This window comes from Sceloporus undulatus, chromosome 6 (assembly GCF_019175285.1).
Source record: "Sceloporus undulatus isolate JIND9_A2432 ecotype Alabama chromosome 6, SceUnd_v1.1, whole genome shotgun sequence".
NCBI lineage: Eukaryota > Metazoa > Chordata > Lepidosauria > Squamata > Phrynosomatidae > Sceloporus > Sceloporus undulatus.
This window is the reverse complement of record NC_056527.1, coordinates 160024805-160039526: the sequence shown is the minus strand read 5'-3', so window position 1 is coordinate 160039526 and position 14722 is coordinate 160024805. Positions and strand designations below refer to the sequence as shown.

The following is a 14722-nucleotide window of genomic DNA, read 5'->3' as shown; positions in this document are numbered from 1 at the left end:
GCAAACGGGAGAGTCTTTCAAAAGGTTTTTACATCCATTTGTGACCAGGATTATCTGCATATTCTTGAAATCCACATGTTTATTACGTGACAGAGCCCATCAGTTAGACAAACTAAAATTGTTTACAAAATAGAATGGCATAGCCAATTTACAACAACATGGAAGACCTATTTAAGGTATTTTCTGTGGTTTTCTTTCCTTTCAGTTTCTGGTAGTTCATCCAAATGGGAAGAAGTCCAGTGCAAGGCCAGACGGTTGTTGCTAAACACATTTGGAGTCTATCAGTGCTCCATCCAGCTTCAGAGTTACCAGCGAGAAGAAAGTAAACCCTGCATAAACTGTCAAGGTTCCAGTGCCTAATTTTCCACACTTTTGGTGGGGGGGGGGGACTTGCTGCCTTATTATTTTTAATCTTGCAGCCAAAAGACCACAAAGCAATAAAAACAAGATTTACAAATAAAACAGAATACTTTAGGTCTCGAGTTGCATTAGCAGTCATTTCGTTGGATTTGGATTTGGAAATAGCAAAAGCACTGGGTCAGAAGGATTACCCTTTTCGTGAAGCCGAGTTATCTTTTTCTATCAAGTGTTTGTTTTTGCTAGGGTTTTGTTGCCAGTGTATCGCCAATAAGTTGTTTACGGATCGCATTATGGCCGGGCAGATACCTCGTAGAGTACACTTCCATGTTGCCATTTGTTAACTTTAACTACTTTTCCTATGCTCTGAAAGGGGCCTCAGGAATTAACTACTTGAGTTTTGAAAAGACTTGACAAGGTTGATCATGTCCATAATCACTAACATTAATGATCTGGTTATACAGTATTTTTACCCCCCTCACAACAGCCAGGTTTTTAATATCTTGCCTAAAAACAAGCTGCTGCAGGGATAACAGAACCTTTTTGTAAGAAGTCTCTTCACCCAAACTTGAGCACATATTTGAAAATATAGCTTTTACAGTAGTCAGTCATGGAAATGTAGTTTTAACCTACACTCCAAGCTACCAGTACGTTAAATGAAGAAGTTGGGGCTGGACCCACTGTGTTGGAAAGGACTGACTTTCGTCTTTCATATCTTTTCAGCACAGGACTTATACTGTAGAAAAAGGCATATTAACTTTCTTCAAATGTATATGGTTGACGCTGAGATATTTCTTTCTGATCATCTTGAATTGCTAATGTTTTAACTTGCTTCAAGAAGCCCCTTGGTTAGCATGAATCTTGCATCTAATAAAGAAATACATTGTCACAGCCTCCTTGTGATTGATTTGCCTCAGTGAAAGAGAAAGGGCCTTATAGAATTGACATTTAAATGCAAAGAACAAATCAGTAGACTCTAATGTAGATAGTCAAGAAATAAGAATAAAGAATTTAGCTACAATGCATTCCCCAAGCTTTAGAACTGTGAGAATCTAGCTTCCATTTCACTTTTGCATTTCCTTCCAGTAAATACATGGCTTCTGCATGATGATGTCCTAAAATGTGCCAGTGAAACGTTAGTGATTTGGTGAACTGTACCGCCTTCCAGTCAAGGAGGGGAGCTCTTTTTGGCTCTCCTAGCAATCTAAAAGTAACCATCCTTTCTGACCTGTGCTGAATTGCAGGCTTTAATAACTGCTTTCCAGGTGCCAAATTATTTGGATGTTCTTAATTGTTAAGCTTGGAGAAGGGGAAACTAGAGTGAAGCCACTGAAAGAGATATATTGCTTTCACATCATTGGTAGTCTAAAATCAGAACGAATGTAGATTATTGCTGCCATTAATGGCCACAATCCCATTGGTAATTTCCAGCTAGAGGAGATCCATTGAATCAGTTGTTGAATAGTGAATCAACACATAGGTAAATCCAATTGATTCAGTGGATCTGACTGTAGTAAAAACAGAATATGGACCATTAATAATAATAAAAAATGCTAAGGCTTGGCTTCATTTTCTTTGCATCTACATTGTTTTGATTCATCCAAAGAGTGCACATCAACATGAGTAGCATTTAGTTGTAAGAAAGAGTATAGTTTCTAACTAAGTTCTATAGCTTTGCAGAGGAAATCCACTTTTAGTCCCAAATAATGTAGACCCATTGAAAGCAATAGAACCTAGGTTAGTATTGAATAATGTGCCATTTTTCCCCAGCAGATATACTCTAAAATTACATTTAACCCTTAGTCTTTAGTTATGAAATCTGAGACAATCAATTTTAATGTAGTTAGTCATATTTTATTTTCCTTTGAATTTTTTGTATTTGGCCCAAACAAGCTGCAAAACGCAGTTCTGTTTTATCACAATAATAAAGAGAAACAGGTCTTGATTTTACCATTATATATTTACTAACTAGATAGTTATTCAGAACATATAGTCAGAAATCAGTATCTAGTTCCTTCAAGAATTGATTATTGCCATCTTTTTAAGGACTGATATTTAAGGTGTGATTTGAAAAAAAAATTAAATCAGTTCATGAAAGCAACTGAAAATTATTACAACATAGATCTGACATATTATTCAGATGCTTCAAGTAAAGATCATAACATTGCTTTTTACAAAAATATCCCTTGATGAAGAGCAAACTCTCATGAAATATGTTGAGAGTCAGTGCCATGATTAAACTGTTTAGATGCCTCCCCACTGGATTTCTGTATCTCTTGTCATTGGAATTAGCTAACCCCTTCTATTGCTACCACCAAGGAAAAATTCAGTATTAATTTGAGCAAAGTGCACTACAGTATATATTTTTTAATTTTTATTTTGTTGCTTCCAAAAGCAGAGTGGCAATCCTACAATACAGTGTGCTTGCATTTCCAGCCCAGAGATGAAGAGCTGGTATCTTTGCAGATCCCCGTCCCCTGTGCATTACGATGTAACACAAAGCCATATTGCAGTTTGTGGGGAAAAAAATGTGTTTTCCTTCAATATGACCTTTCTGGGAGTCAGGTACTGTTGCACATGATTGGTATTCATAACAGATATTTCATTAAGTGAGGGTTTACAGTACATAGGGTTAGAAATTGGGATTTTGGTAGCTCTGTACTGTACTTGGGCATTTTAAAAATTGTAACGCTATCCTATATATTTGTTTAATGAAACAAATGTGTTGCTTTCCTGTGGATTTATTAAATCAGTTAATAAACTGCCAAGCTTTATGTTGTTCCTTTCACGTTTCTTTGCATTTGAATTTTGAGATTGTTTTTCTTGTTCAAGTCCTCCATCTTTTGGTTCTCCAGAAACTTGGGCTGTCCAGCAGTAAAGTCTCTCAGGTGCCATATCTCAAATGAGTTGATTTTCTTTCTTCATCGTATAGCTCTTGCACCCATACATAGTGATGGAAAATATAATGGCATGAACAATCCTCACTCGAGTGTTCAGTTGTATATCTTTGCACTTTAGGATATTGTCTAGTTCTTTCATAGCTGCAAGTCCTAGTACTAGTCTTCTGATTTCTTGACTGCAGTTTCCATTCTGGTCAGTGATTGATCCAAGAGATGGGAATTTCAATTTCCTCATCTCCTATATTGATGTGGTCTTCCTCTCTTTCTACTGCCTTCCACTTTTCCTAGCTCATTGCCTTTTCAAATTATTCATTTTTCCTAATGATGAACTACAATGTACTACAGCCTCAATTGATTTGTAGCGGTTCTGTTAGGATATCTTCTGTTCCTGGTGATTTGTCTTTCCTATTGCTTTGAGTGTGGCTTTTACGTCACTTTACTAAATTTAGAGTTCATCTTTGTCAGTTTCTTCTTACCACTGTCATCCACATTTTTATATAGCTTTTCTGTGTATTCTTTCCATCTTTTAAAAAATTCATTGTGGTTGTGTATTTTGTTCCTCCAACAGTACCTTGGACTGATTTTCTTTAAATTCTCAGATCTTGTGGAAGAGATAGTTCATTCTTCCTTTTTTGTTGTTGTTGGCTTTTATTTCTCTGCATTGGTTGTTGTAGTAATTCTCTTTATCCTTAATCATTGGATAGTAGCATTCATCCTGACACCAGATTAAAATCCGATACATCGCCAAACCTTTTGAAGCCAAGTCACTATAACTTGATTGTTTTTTAATGTATAATATACATTGCTCTAAATTGTTTCTACACTGTTTTAAATTTGGCAAAGTTTCTGTTGCCCTGAAATCTTTGACTATAGGGCAACACACAGATATTTTAACAAACAGGTGATGAGTCAGATGCCTGGGGGGAAAGTTCAAAGGATGAACTCACAAGAAACTAAAAACTAGTATGTTGTTCCTGTGTCAACCGTTAGATGTCCCACTAGCCATTAGAATGTTTTTTAAAAATTGCCAGTCTGCAGTTGGTTTGTAGTTTTATTCTCTATTTCAAGTTTCAAAATGCACTAACTTTGAGGTAACGTCCTGAGTCTATTGTGAGCGTGAATGCAATGTAAAACCCGAAAACAACAACCCAAAAATATGTGGAATTTAATCAGGAACATAAAGAAAGACAACACTGTAAGTTGGTTTCCACTAGAAGAACATACCGAATTCTTTCTTCTGAAATAAATAGTTTTTAAAAGGAGATAGAGTGTCTTAAATGTTCAGTTGGGCTCCTTGCAATCTGCAGACGTTAATTTATATTTGCAAATAATAATAATTTTATATTTTAACTATTTTGACTTCTCTCGTCAGAAAATTAAGTGAGCATACATGGCAGAGTTTGGAAAAGCTAGTTGGCTGGAGTATAGTTCTCCAGAATATTGCAGCCAGCATGGCCTCATGGTTGGGAAAGACAGAAAGGAAGAAAGCTAACAGATGAGAATCAAATTTGATTGAAATGTGGTGCTGGAGGAGAGTTGTATGTATATCATGGGCTGCCAAAAAAGATGAAACAAAAGCAAATATATCTGAGAGCAAATCAAACCTGCTCTCTCTTTAGTACCCAAAATGATTAAATTGAGGCTATTGTACTTTGGATATATCCAAATCATTAGAAAAGACTATGATGCCGGATAAAAATTCAAGGCAATAGGGAAAAAAGGAAGATTACAGATAGATAAGCAAGGATACCATGGCCTGAGAGGAAGCGATTTGCATGTTAATCTGTGTATTGTTCTGTTGTTGGATGGCAAGGTCTCAGGGTGTCGCTTCCTCTCAACCAACAGTATATATACCCCACTCTCTTCCATGCCAGCATTCTCTGAAGAGGTCAGCCACAGCTGCTGGTGAAACATCAGCAATAAACTCTTTTAGAACGTGGCCTCATAACCCGAAAAACCCACAATAAACTATGGATGCTGGCCATGAAAGCCTTCAACTTTATATTTGAAGGGGTGTCACATTGAGGATGGAGCAAGCTTGTTTTCTGTTGCTCCAGAGAACCGAACCCGGAACAATGTTCACCTGGCCACACTACTACAGTCTTTCTTATAACCTTTTGTACCCTTTTTTAAAGTTTTAAAATACAGTGGGCTCTTGGTATCTGCTGGGGTTTGGTTCCAGGACCCTCTGTTGATACCAAAATCCGTGGATGGTCAAGTCCCATTAAATACAATGGCATAATCAAATGGTGTCCCTTATATGGCCAAGTCAAGGTTTGCTTATTGGAATTTTTATATTTTAAAAACTTTTTTCAAGCCTTGGATGCTTGAATCTGTGGATAACATCTGTGGATATGATGGGCCAACTGTATTCAGCTCTGTTCTGCAAACAGCATCACAGAATACACTGGTATCCTTCCTGCCATTTCACTGTAAAACACTTATTACTGTCCCTTTTACAAACATATGTTTTACTTAGCTTTATCTGTTCACACACACACACACACACATATATAGTGATGCTTGATTTGTATGTTCCCATTGTCTCATAGTGTTGGAAGCAACCTCACAGAGGCTAGGCAGAAAAATCTGTACACAAAAACTACTGCTTTAAAACATAACACTGGTTCCAAATTAGAAGCTTCTAAAACTGTAACTTCCTTCCTGAAAACTCTTGTCTCATTTCCTCCATTAAAGTTCTTGAAGTTGAGCAATACTGGATTTTACCCCACTTTGGAAACTCAAGGCTCTTACAGGAAAAACACACCTTATATAGGAGAATTAACTTGCTCAATCTGAAGAGAGAGATTGGTCATCTGATGTTAGGGCAGTGACTTCTTTCCCTTCTGAACTGGGCGGAACAAATGTTCTCAACTCTTACGCTCATTGAATAGCTTTGACTTGATTAACTGCTGTGACAGGGTGCGGGTTCTCCTACCTTTTATATTATAATTAAAAGATGCCAAGAATTCAGGAACTAAATCTAAAAGAAATCTAAACAGGAAATCTAAAAGAGAAAGAATAATACAAGGAGGGGGGAAAGGACTTGCACTCAGTCTTGGACACCTTGGAGGAAGCATGAAATAATGTGGAATTAATCAATAAAAATGTTTGCACCCCACTTAGTAAGTATTGTCAACCAATGTGATATAGTGGGTACAGTCTTGCCAGAAGACTTGGGAGACCACAGTTCACCCCTACTTAGCCGTAAAGGTCACTGGGTGACCTTTGCCCAATTGTGTTTGCTGTGAGGATGAAATGTAGATGGAGTACATATGCCACCTTGAACTTCTGGGAGGGAATTGTAAATGCAGCATAATCTGCCCCTCCAGATCTGATATCTTCCTTTGATTTTGTAACTGATTTTTAAAGGCTCTCACTATTATGCCCTAGTTTCTCTTTATGAGATTCGTGACACCATTTTTGAAAGTGCATGCTAACCTTAATACCCATGAATGTCAGAAAACACAATCAGGTGGGGAACACAGGCAAAGCAATGGCAGAGACTATAGACTACAATGCTAATAGATTTGCCTGTTTGCCTAATCATGGGACCCCTATCAGAAGATGGACAGGTTGCTTACCTGTAACTGTATTTCTTCAAGTGGTCATCTGCCAATTCAGTATTGCTGGCCATATCTAAAAGTTTCCCTTTGAAAGTTTTGAAATATTGTTATACACTTTGCAAATGTGTCCATTGCTTGTCATGGCTGTTCGCTTGGTGTGTGTATGTGCCTTCAAGTTGTCTGTCAACTTATGGTGACCCCATGAGTTTCATAGGGTTTTCATAGATAAAGAATCATCAGAGATGGTTCTACCAATACCTTCCTCTGAACTATAGCTTATGGCATCTGGTATTCGTTGGTGGTCTCCCATCCAGCTACTAACCATGGTTCAGTCTACTTAGCTTCCAAGATCAGACAGGATCTGGTGCCTTTAGATACTCTAGATAGTTAGGCCCCTTAGTTGTATTTTTTTTAAAGCCACTTGTGGAACAAAATATTTTGATGGAGAAATGCATTGATATCCATGAAAGCTCATGCTGAAATAAACCACTCTAATGTGTTACTGGATTTCTTCTTCCTACTACCCCCTTTTCATTTTTATGTTGTGACAGACTTACACAGCTATGACAGATATTTGGAATCACTGTTGGGAGTAGCCTCTTGACGATCTGAATATAAAAATACTTTTCTATTCAGTGATGTGCATCTTGGAACACAAGGAACTGCCTTGAGATGAGAAAGACCATTTGTTCATCTCTTAGGTCTACACCTAATGGCAGTGGCTCTCCAGGGTTGCAAATAGGAGTCTTTCCCAACCTTATCTGTTGATACTAAAGATTGAACACAGGACCTTCTTCATGCAAAACTCAGTATCTAAGGTGCAGTCCCTCATTTCCCAGAATATTATATCCTTGTTTTAATCCAGGGCACTAGTTTTGCAAGGTCCATATGCCTTCCTGTTACACCCTTTAAATAATCTTTTATGAGTCAGTAGGGTTTAAAATTAACTTCGTTCTTTACTTACTCTCATGACATGATATGAGAATTATACAGTTTCTTTTTTAAAAAAATTAAATTACATTTAAAGCATAAACTACAGAAAGACACAAAATACAAAAAAAAAAAAAAAAACCCCACCCCAAAAACACAGAATGCCAACATTTATAAACACATTGATATATAAAACAACAAATTATGTAAACTCAGTTAAAAACGATTCCCCCTTCATTTCACCCAACTTAAAACTAGGGGTGTGATTATCATTATTTGCAGTTTGGTAAATATAGGGATTTTTGTTTTCTCACCCCCTTTAAATTTATGAGCTGAAATGTTTGTCATCTTTTCAGGCCAGGAGTGAGAATCTTCAGATGGTTCATTTGCAAATGAACAAACGGGTCAGGACCATCCATTTGAAATTTAATGTTCTGGATCCTATTATTGTTAAGATGCACCAGGCAAAAAGCACCAGGTAAGTTAGACCACAGAAACCCACTGAGAGACTTTGGGCAAGTCACACTCTCACAATTTCAGAGGAAAGCAGTAGCAAATCCCTTCTGAACAAATCTTGCCAAGGAAACCTTGTGATAGGTTTGCCTTAGGGTCACCATAAAACAGAAATGACTTGAACACACACAACAACAACAAAGGTAGAGACATGCAAGGGACAGATTAAATTGCGCCTTTACTGTTTAACTTAGTACTGAAGCAATAAAACAATAAAATCATCCAGAACATCAAATTTCAAATGGAATTATTGTTCTACTTCAGATTTATTTCTGTTCTAAAATCACAACATGAAAGGCCCTTCAAGCATCCAAGTCTGCAAGCAAGATCTTCTTTCTTTCTTCTTCAAATGAATCTAAACAGTTTCCCAGTCTTTCAAAATCTAATGATTTTTCCTTCAGTAACATTGAAAGTTTATCCATCTCTGCCAGCTCCAACATTTTAATAACCCAGTCTTCATCTGAGGGAATAGCATTCATCGTCCAATTCTGGACATATAACAATCTAGTTGCTAATATCATGTAATGAATCACTTTAGAATTATGTTTATATTTCTTTATACCTATACCCATTAGAAGAAATGGGACGAATACAAGGAAGTCTGAGAGCCACTTATCTCTCTCTTTTCCTGCTAAAACCAAAGCCTCGCCTACCTCTTTCTACATAACTGGCTACTCCTCTTAACATAGACAGAACTGCTGCCAGCCCAAGTTGTAAACTAAGGAAAGCCAAATTAATCTTGTAAATGTGGGTTTAAAGTTGAAAAGGAAGTAGGGAGATGAGACTGCCCTTATCTCAGTTGCAAATTTTATGGTATCATAAGAAAGAGTAAATAATTTACTCAAAAGCAGCACTGAGGGACTCATATTCCAACAATATAATAATTTTCATGCTGGATTTAAGAAAATATACAAAATAAAGTATACAGACTTGGAATTCTACATATTGAATGCACTGTCAAGTTCTAACCACTCATCACTCCTTTGTCTCATTTTAGGTTTGTGGAGGGCTATATCTCTGTGATGCAGCAAGAGTGACTGGATTAAGATTATCTCAGGCCCGGATACTTTGGCATCAAAACCTGAGACTTAGGGACAACACCTCACAATATCATGAGATATCATGAGCCCTGGTGATGATACAAGGGGGTTGTTACAAGGGGTGGAATATCACTGAACATGAGCATCAAGCACAGTCACATAGACTATGGGCCTGAACAGATAGGCCAAAATAAAGCTGCTTCAGTTCACTTTGGAGGTATGTTGTTTAAATGACGCACGCATATTAAGAGGCCAGAAGCTGCACCAAAGCTGTGCTCTAGTCCTTAGGACAGAAGTGTGGCTGTGCAATGGCTTCCGGCCTCTTAGGACTCATGCAGCATTTAAACAGCATAAATCCAAAGTGACCCGAAGCAGCTTTATTTTGGCCTGTCTGTTTAGGCCTATGCTACACAAAAAGCACCAATTTTAATGAGGAACACACATACACACTTTTCAATGTAGTACTCTCACCCGGAGATTCCTCCCTCTTGCCCTGAGGACTTGGAAAGAGGAGTCAGGTTCTAAGAATGAGATTTGAGAATGCTACGTAAATATTTGTCACACAGGCTTTGCACACAAAGAGGCCTGATTCTCCAGGAAGCTCCCTGTTTGGAACCCTGGAGACCTCCTTCCAATTTAGACTATCAATGAGGGATATAGAACCCCGCAGAATCTGCTTGACTACAAGTACCACTAGCCCTGGCCAACATATCCATTGGCTAGTGATGATGGTAGTATTAGTCCTACAACATTTGAGTAGCTACATCTCAATTTCTGTACGAAGCAATTGCCCAGCTCAGTATAAGGCAACTTGCTATGCTCCTGTGAATGGCAACTGAATGTGTGTGGCCTGAATCCACAGAGTAACCTTTTGTTCTGGGTGATGTGAAGCAAGGCAAACATTCTAGCCATTATGTTTGATCTATGACAACTCATTCACCCATGCCTGCCACCATTTTGTGCTGCAGCTATCAAGTGGTAAACATGTAGAACTTTGCCTCCAATTATGTCAAAGAAAGGTGTGTCAGAAACAAAGAAACATTGACCAGAGTTGATTAATTCTACAAGAACATATGGAGGCAGGAAATGCCCAGTGCCATGGGTAAAATTGGCTTTTCTGGATCTCTGAGGTGAGATCAACAATGCAGAAGGTAAGGCAGCACTTCATGCCTTTCCAGAACTTTGACAGATGTCCCACCTCTTCCATAAATCCCTCTGTCATTTAAATGCTTTTTGCAGAATGTGTTTTGCATTGGTACCTCTCTTGTGTATAGTCCCTATGACAAAAGTGTACGGAAATATTAGAAGTCTCTACTCAGAATATGAACCACACTGAGAGCAGGACAATGGAGGGCTGTATTTATATAATGTGAGAAATGTACTGAGCACTATGCACACATTCATGAGTGAATTATTTCCATTATCTTTGATGAATGCCCCCCCAGTTTCCTTTAGGAAAAATACAAATGAGAGCTAAGTGCAAAATGATCTAATGACTCTACTAAGCCTTTATTTTCTGGGTATTTTCACCAGCTCTAGGATATTGTCTAGCAACACCGGACTGTACATAAACACACCCATTCCAACTGGAAGCAAATATTATTAACAGAAAGGTGCTAGGACTGATAAAGCTGCCCTTTCCACCTCACACATGGAGAGAATATAGCAGAAGTGTCCACGCACATATTAGATACGGCAGATCTTATGAGCCATAAAGAAGATTAGGAGAAAATATAGTTTGACTTGAAGATTATTATGGGTGGAAAATAGTGTGTGCAAACACTGTAAAGGAATAATATTATAAATATCTAAGGAATTAATAACTTTGGCCTACAATTATAATCAAACATCAATACAAAATATGTTATCCAAAATGCTGGGGTCCTGAGAAGGCACCCACAGATTAATATGCTTAGGTGAATTTTAATAGCTCCCATGCAATAACGTGCATTTTTCTTCTGTTCCCTTCCATTCTGCTCCATTGCCATTCTCCAAGCCCCATAATATTTCTGATATCTATGTATACTTGTGAAACCTGGACCGTGAAGAAAACAGATAGGAAGAAACTACTGTAAATTCATTTGAAATGTGATGCTGTGGAAGAGTTTTACAGATACCATGGACAGCAAAAAAGACAAATTAATGGGTCTTAGAACAAATCAAACCTGAACTTTCCCTAGGAACCCTTTTCCTTCTTTCCTTCCTTCCCAAAATCCTGTTTACAAAGCCTTTCAATTGCATCAGCCTTCTTTTTCCTCCTTATCCTCTGTCTAACTAGAAGTTCAGTTTTTAGTAGCATCAGCACTGGGGGGATACTGAAGGAGACTGGAGAAGCACAGATTTTGGTGTTGAGATGGAGCAGCACATCTACAGTAAACAATGCAGTAAAGCTTGAGATGGATTTTCTATTATGGAAGTAATGCCTAGTGACACATCAACATCATCAATGGAGCCATACCTGTATTGCCTTGAGGCCTTGGTGGACTGAGAGGCAGTAGACAAATGCCCTATATAAAAATATATATAAAATAATTTGTAAATGGGGGAACTATTTTAAGATAAACAAGATGTTCTTATGCAAAATATATAGTCTGCTGTTGAACTAAGGTTCCTTCCCTGAAGGGGATAAACCTAAAATAGAAATTAAACCTAGTGAGTTTATAGAATTTAAAAAATGGATCACAAAACAACATAACATTCCCTTTGTCTTCCCTTTTGTAAGCCTTTTCTTCTTAAAATAATTTCCCCTTGTCCATATGGGCCTTCTTGGTTCAAAATTATCAGTACTGTTTATTTTTTCAGTAGCACAGATGAAGAATCTATTATGTATGACTAGATCCATAGCCCAGCCAATAGTTAATGGAGTTGGGCAGATATTATTACCTTCTTTTTAAAGGGTTCTGATGGAAAAGTACAAATACAGCAATTAATGGCTTGCATTAGAGTCCTCATGAGGAGACATCAGGAGTCCTTTGAAGTCTGCAAGAGAAGCACATCTTAACACTTCTAAAAATGTACCCATTTAACCACTGGCAAATATAAGATTTATCTATAAAAGTCTGAGCATTGACAGTCATGGCTCCAGCAACCCAGTTTTATCCTAGCTAATTGCACAGTCATATCTATCCCCAAAGAAATGGAGACAACATCAAGTCAAAAATAGCTGATCTCTGGCATAAGGCCAGTCCACACATATCTACCTTCTTCAGAAATATGCCTCCAGGGAGCTAAGATCAAGACTTGAGTCTTATTCCAATAGTTTTTTTGTTTCTTCAAGGTCTACAGTGATGCTTCAAATATAGGCTGCATGTTTACAGGGAGGGCATTTTCAGATTTGTGGTATGATCTTATCGTTGTACATATCACTTGCTTTCAAGCAATTTAGGAAGGTCAAGATTTGTTTGGGGAGGTGCCTCTGAATTTCTCTGAGGCTGAGAGAGGGTGACTTGCCCAAGTTCACCCAGTGTGTTTCCATACCTGAGTGCAGATTTGAACCCTGGTCTCAAGCCATAGCCCAATGCTCAAACTACTACAGCACATACAGTACCATGATAAAATGGTGCCAGTTTTTACCCACATTCTTCATGCCACATTTCCTACCGATCATCTTAATTTTATGATAGACACAATGGCTTGATAATGACAGACTGCTGGAGATTATACAGTACCACTTCATGCTCAGTTGTGAATGCTGATATGAGTGAGAGGAGTGTACATTTTGTATTAAAGAACAGCAGTTTGTAGCATGCAGGGTTCCCCCCCCCCTTTTAAAAAAATATTTACCTTATGGAAACAGGAAAGTAAAGTTATTTTATAAAAATTAACACTATAATGATAAATACAGTCAGCCCTTCTTATACACGGATTTTTTTATACACGGATTCAAGCATCCACGGTTTGAAAATGTTCCAAAAAGTATAAATTTCAAATATCAAACCTTGATTTTCCATTTTTATAAGGGACTCCATTTTGCTATGTCATTATATTTAATGGGACTTGAGCATCCACGGATTTTGTTATCCACGGGGGATCTTGGAACCAAACCCCAGCGGATAACAAGGATCCACTGTATATACATTTTGGGCACTGGAAATATAACTAGAATTGTAGTTATAAATGACAGTAACTTTTAGGAGTTGATTACAAGTAACCGTCGGGGGCATTGAATCTGTGGACATGCACATGGGCTTCATTTGGCTTGGTGGGCCACAAGTTGTATAGGTCTGAGTTAAGGCAACCGCAACTGAAGCTGCAACAATGGAGCTCGTGTTTGAAATCACAGTATTATCACAGACTGGTACTATAATACGCCCAGTATTGCAACAAGTACATCACAAAAAGTTAAGGAAATGTTGCGTCTGCCTATTCCTTGAAGCAGCACGTAGGCAAACAAAACTTTCATGAGTCATTAGGCTGACGGTTTGACAAGTGTACAGCCACTTTCGACATGCAAAGGAGGAAATGAAGTCTTGCCAGTTTACAGCTGTCTTCCTCAAAACACATAGAAGGAGGGTGAACCATGCTGTACTTTATAATATAAAAGAATATGAACACTGCAAGTTTTTGTCGTCACCTCTGCAAATAGACTACTTGCCTTGGTGGGACACCTGTGACCTTCTAGATGTTGTTAGGGTCCCGTTCAAATCAGCTCCAGACAATATGGCCAATGGGCAAAGAGGATTGGTGCTATTGTTGTTGTTTGTTGTTGTTATCCACCCTCGACTCGATCTTGACCCATGGCGACCCTGTAGATGAGACATCTCCAAGACTCCCTATGCTCCACTCCTCTGCTCAGGTCCTTAATAGAGTCTATCCATCTGGCATGTGGCCTTCCTCTCTTTCTGCTTCCCTCCACCTTTCCTAGCATTATTGTTTTTCCCAGTGAGTCGTGCCTCCTCATGATGTGGCCAAAATACGACAGCCTCAGTCTTGTCATCTTGGCTTCCAGAGAGATTTCTGGTTTGATCTGCTCTAGGACCCATGTGTTTGACTTCTTGGCTGTCCATCAATATCCACAGGAGCACAGATTTCCCACTTCTCTTGTAGACCTTGCATGATTTGTTCTTGTATCACCAATGTCATTGGTAAGAATGCTAAATTTAGTATCATCCAGTCCTTTAATAAAAGGCTTCATTGGATAATGGTTTATTTTGAGCAAAGGAAAATAATGATTTTTTAAAAAGAAAATTGAGGATAATGGAAGTTTTCTATTTATATATGCAACCATGCTGACTGGCTCTCAGGATCGTCTCGTTTGCTAAGATGATCCTATGGTTTGAATGGCACAATTTCTTCCCTCTGATTTTTTAAGACTCAGAATTATAGTGCAAAAGGGCCATTTTGCTGATGCAGTATAATTAAATTTTAAAAATTAAATAAAATTTGAATATACTTTTAAATAAAAAAGAAACCCATT

The 14722-nt window shown here is 38.0% G+C and overlaps 1 protein-coding gene across 4 annotated transcripts in view; it reads left to right on the top strand.

Annotated features, from left to right (window-relative positions):
- The window catches only part of SLC30A4 (solute carrier family 30 member 4), a 17656-nt gene extending 14537 nt beyond the window's left edge, over positions 1-3119 (top strand). For all 4 annotated transcript variants that reach the window (XM_042473091.1, XM_042473087.1, XM_042473090.1 and 1 more), the window contains exon 8: positions 206-3119. In XM_042473091.1, coding sequence (XP_042329025.1) covers positions 206-360 — 155 coding nt within the window. In that variant the 3' untranslated portion in view covers positions 361-3119. The remainder of the gene's footprint in view (positions 1-205) is intronic.
- The last annotated feature ends 11603 nt before the right edge of the window (positions 3120-14722 follow it).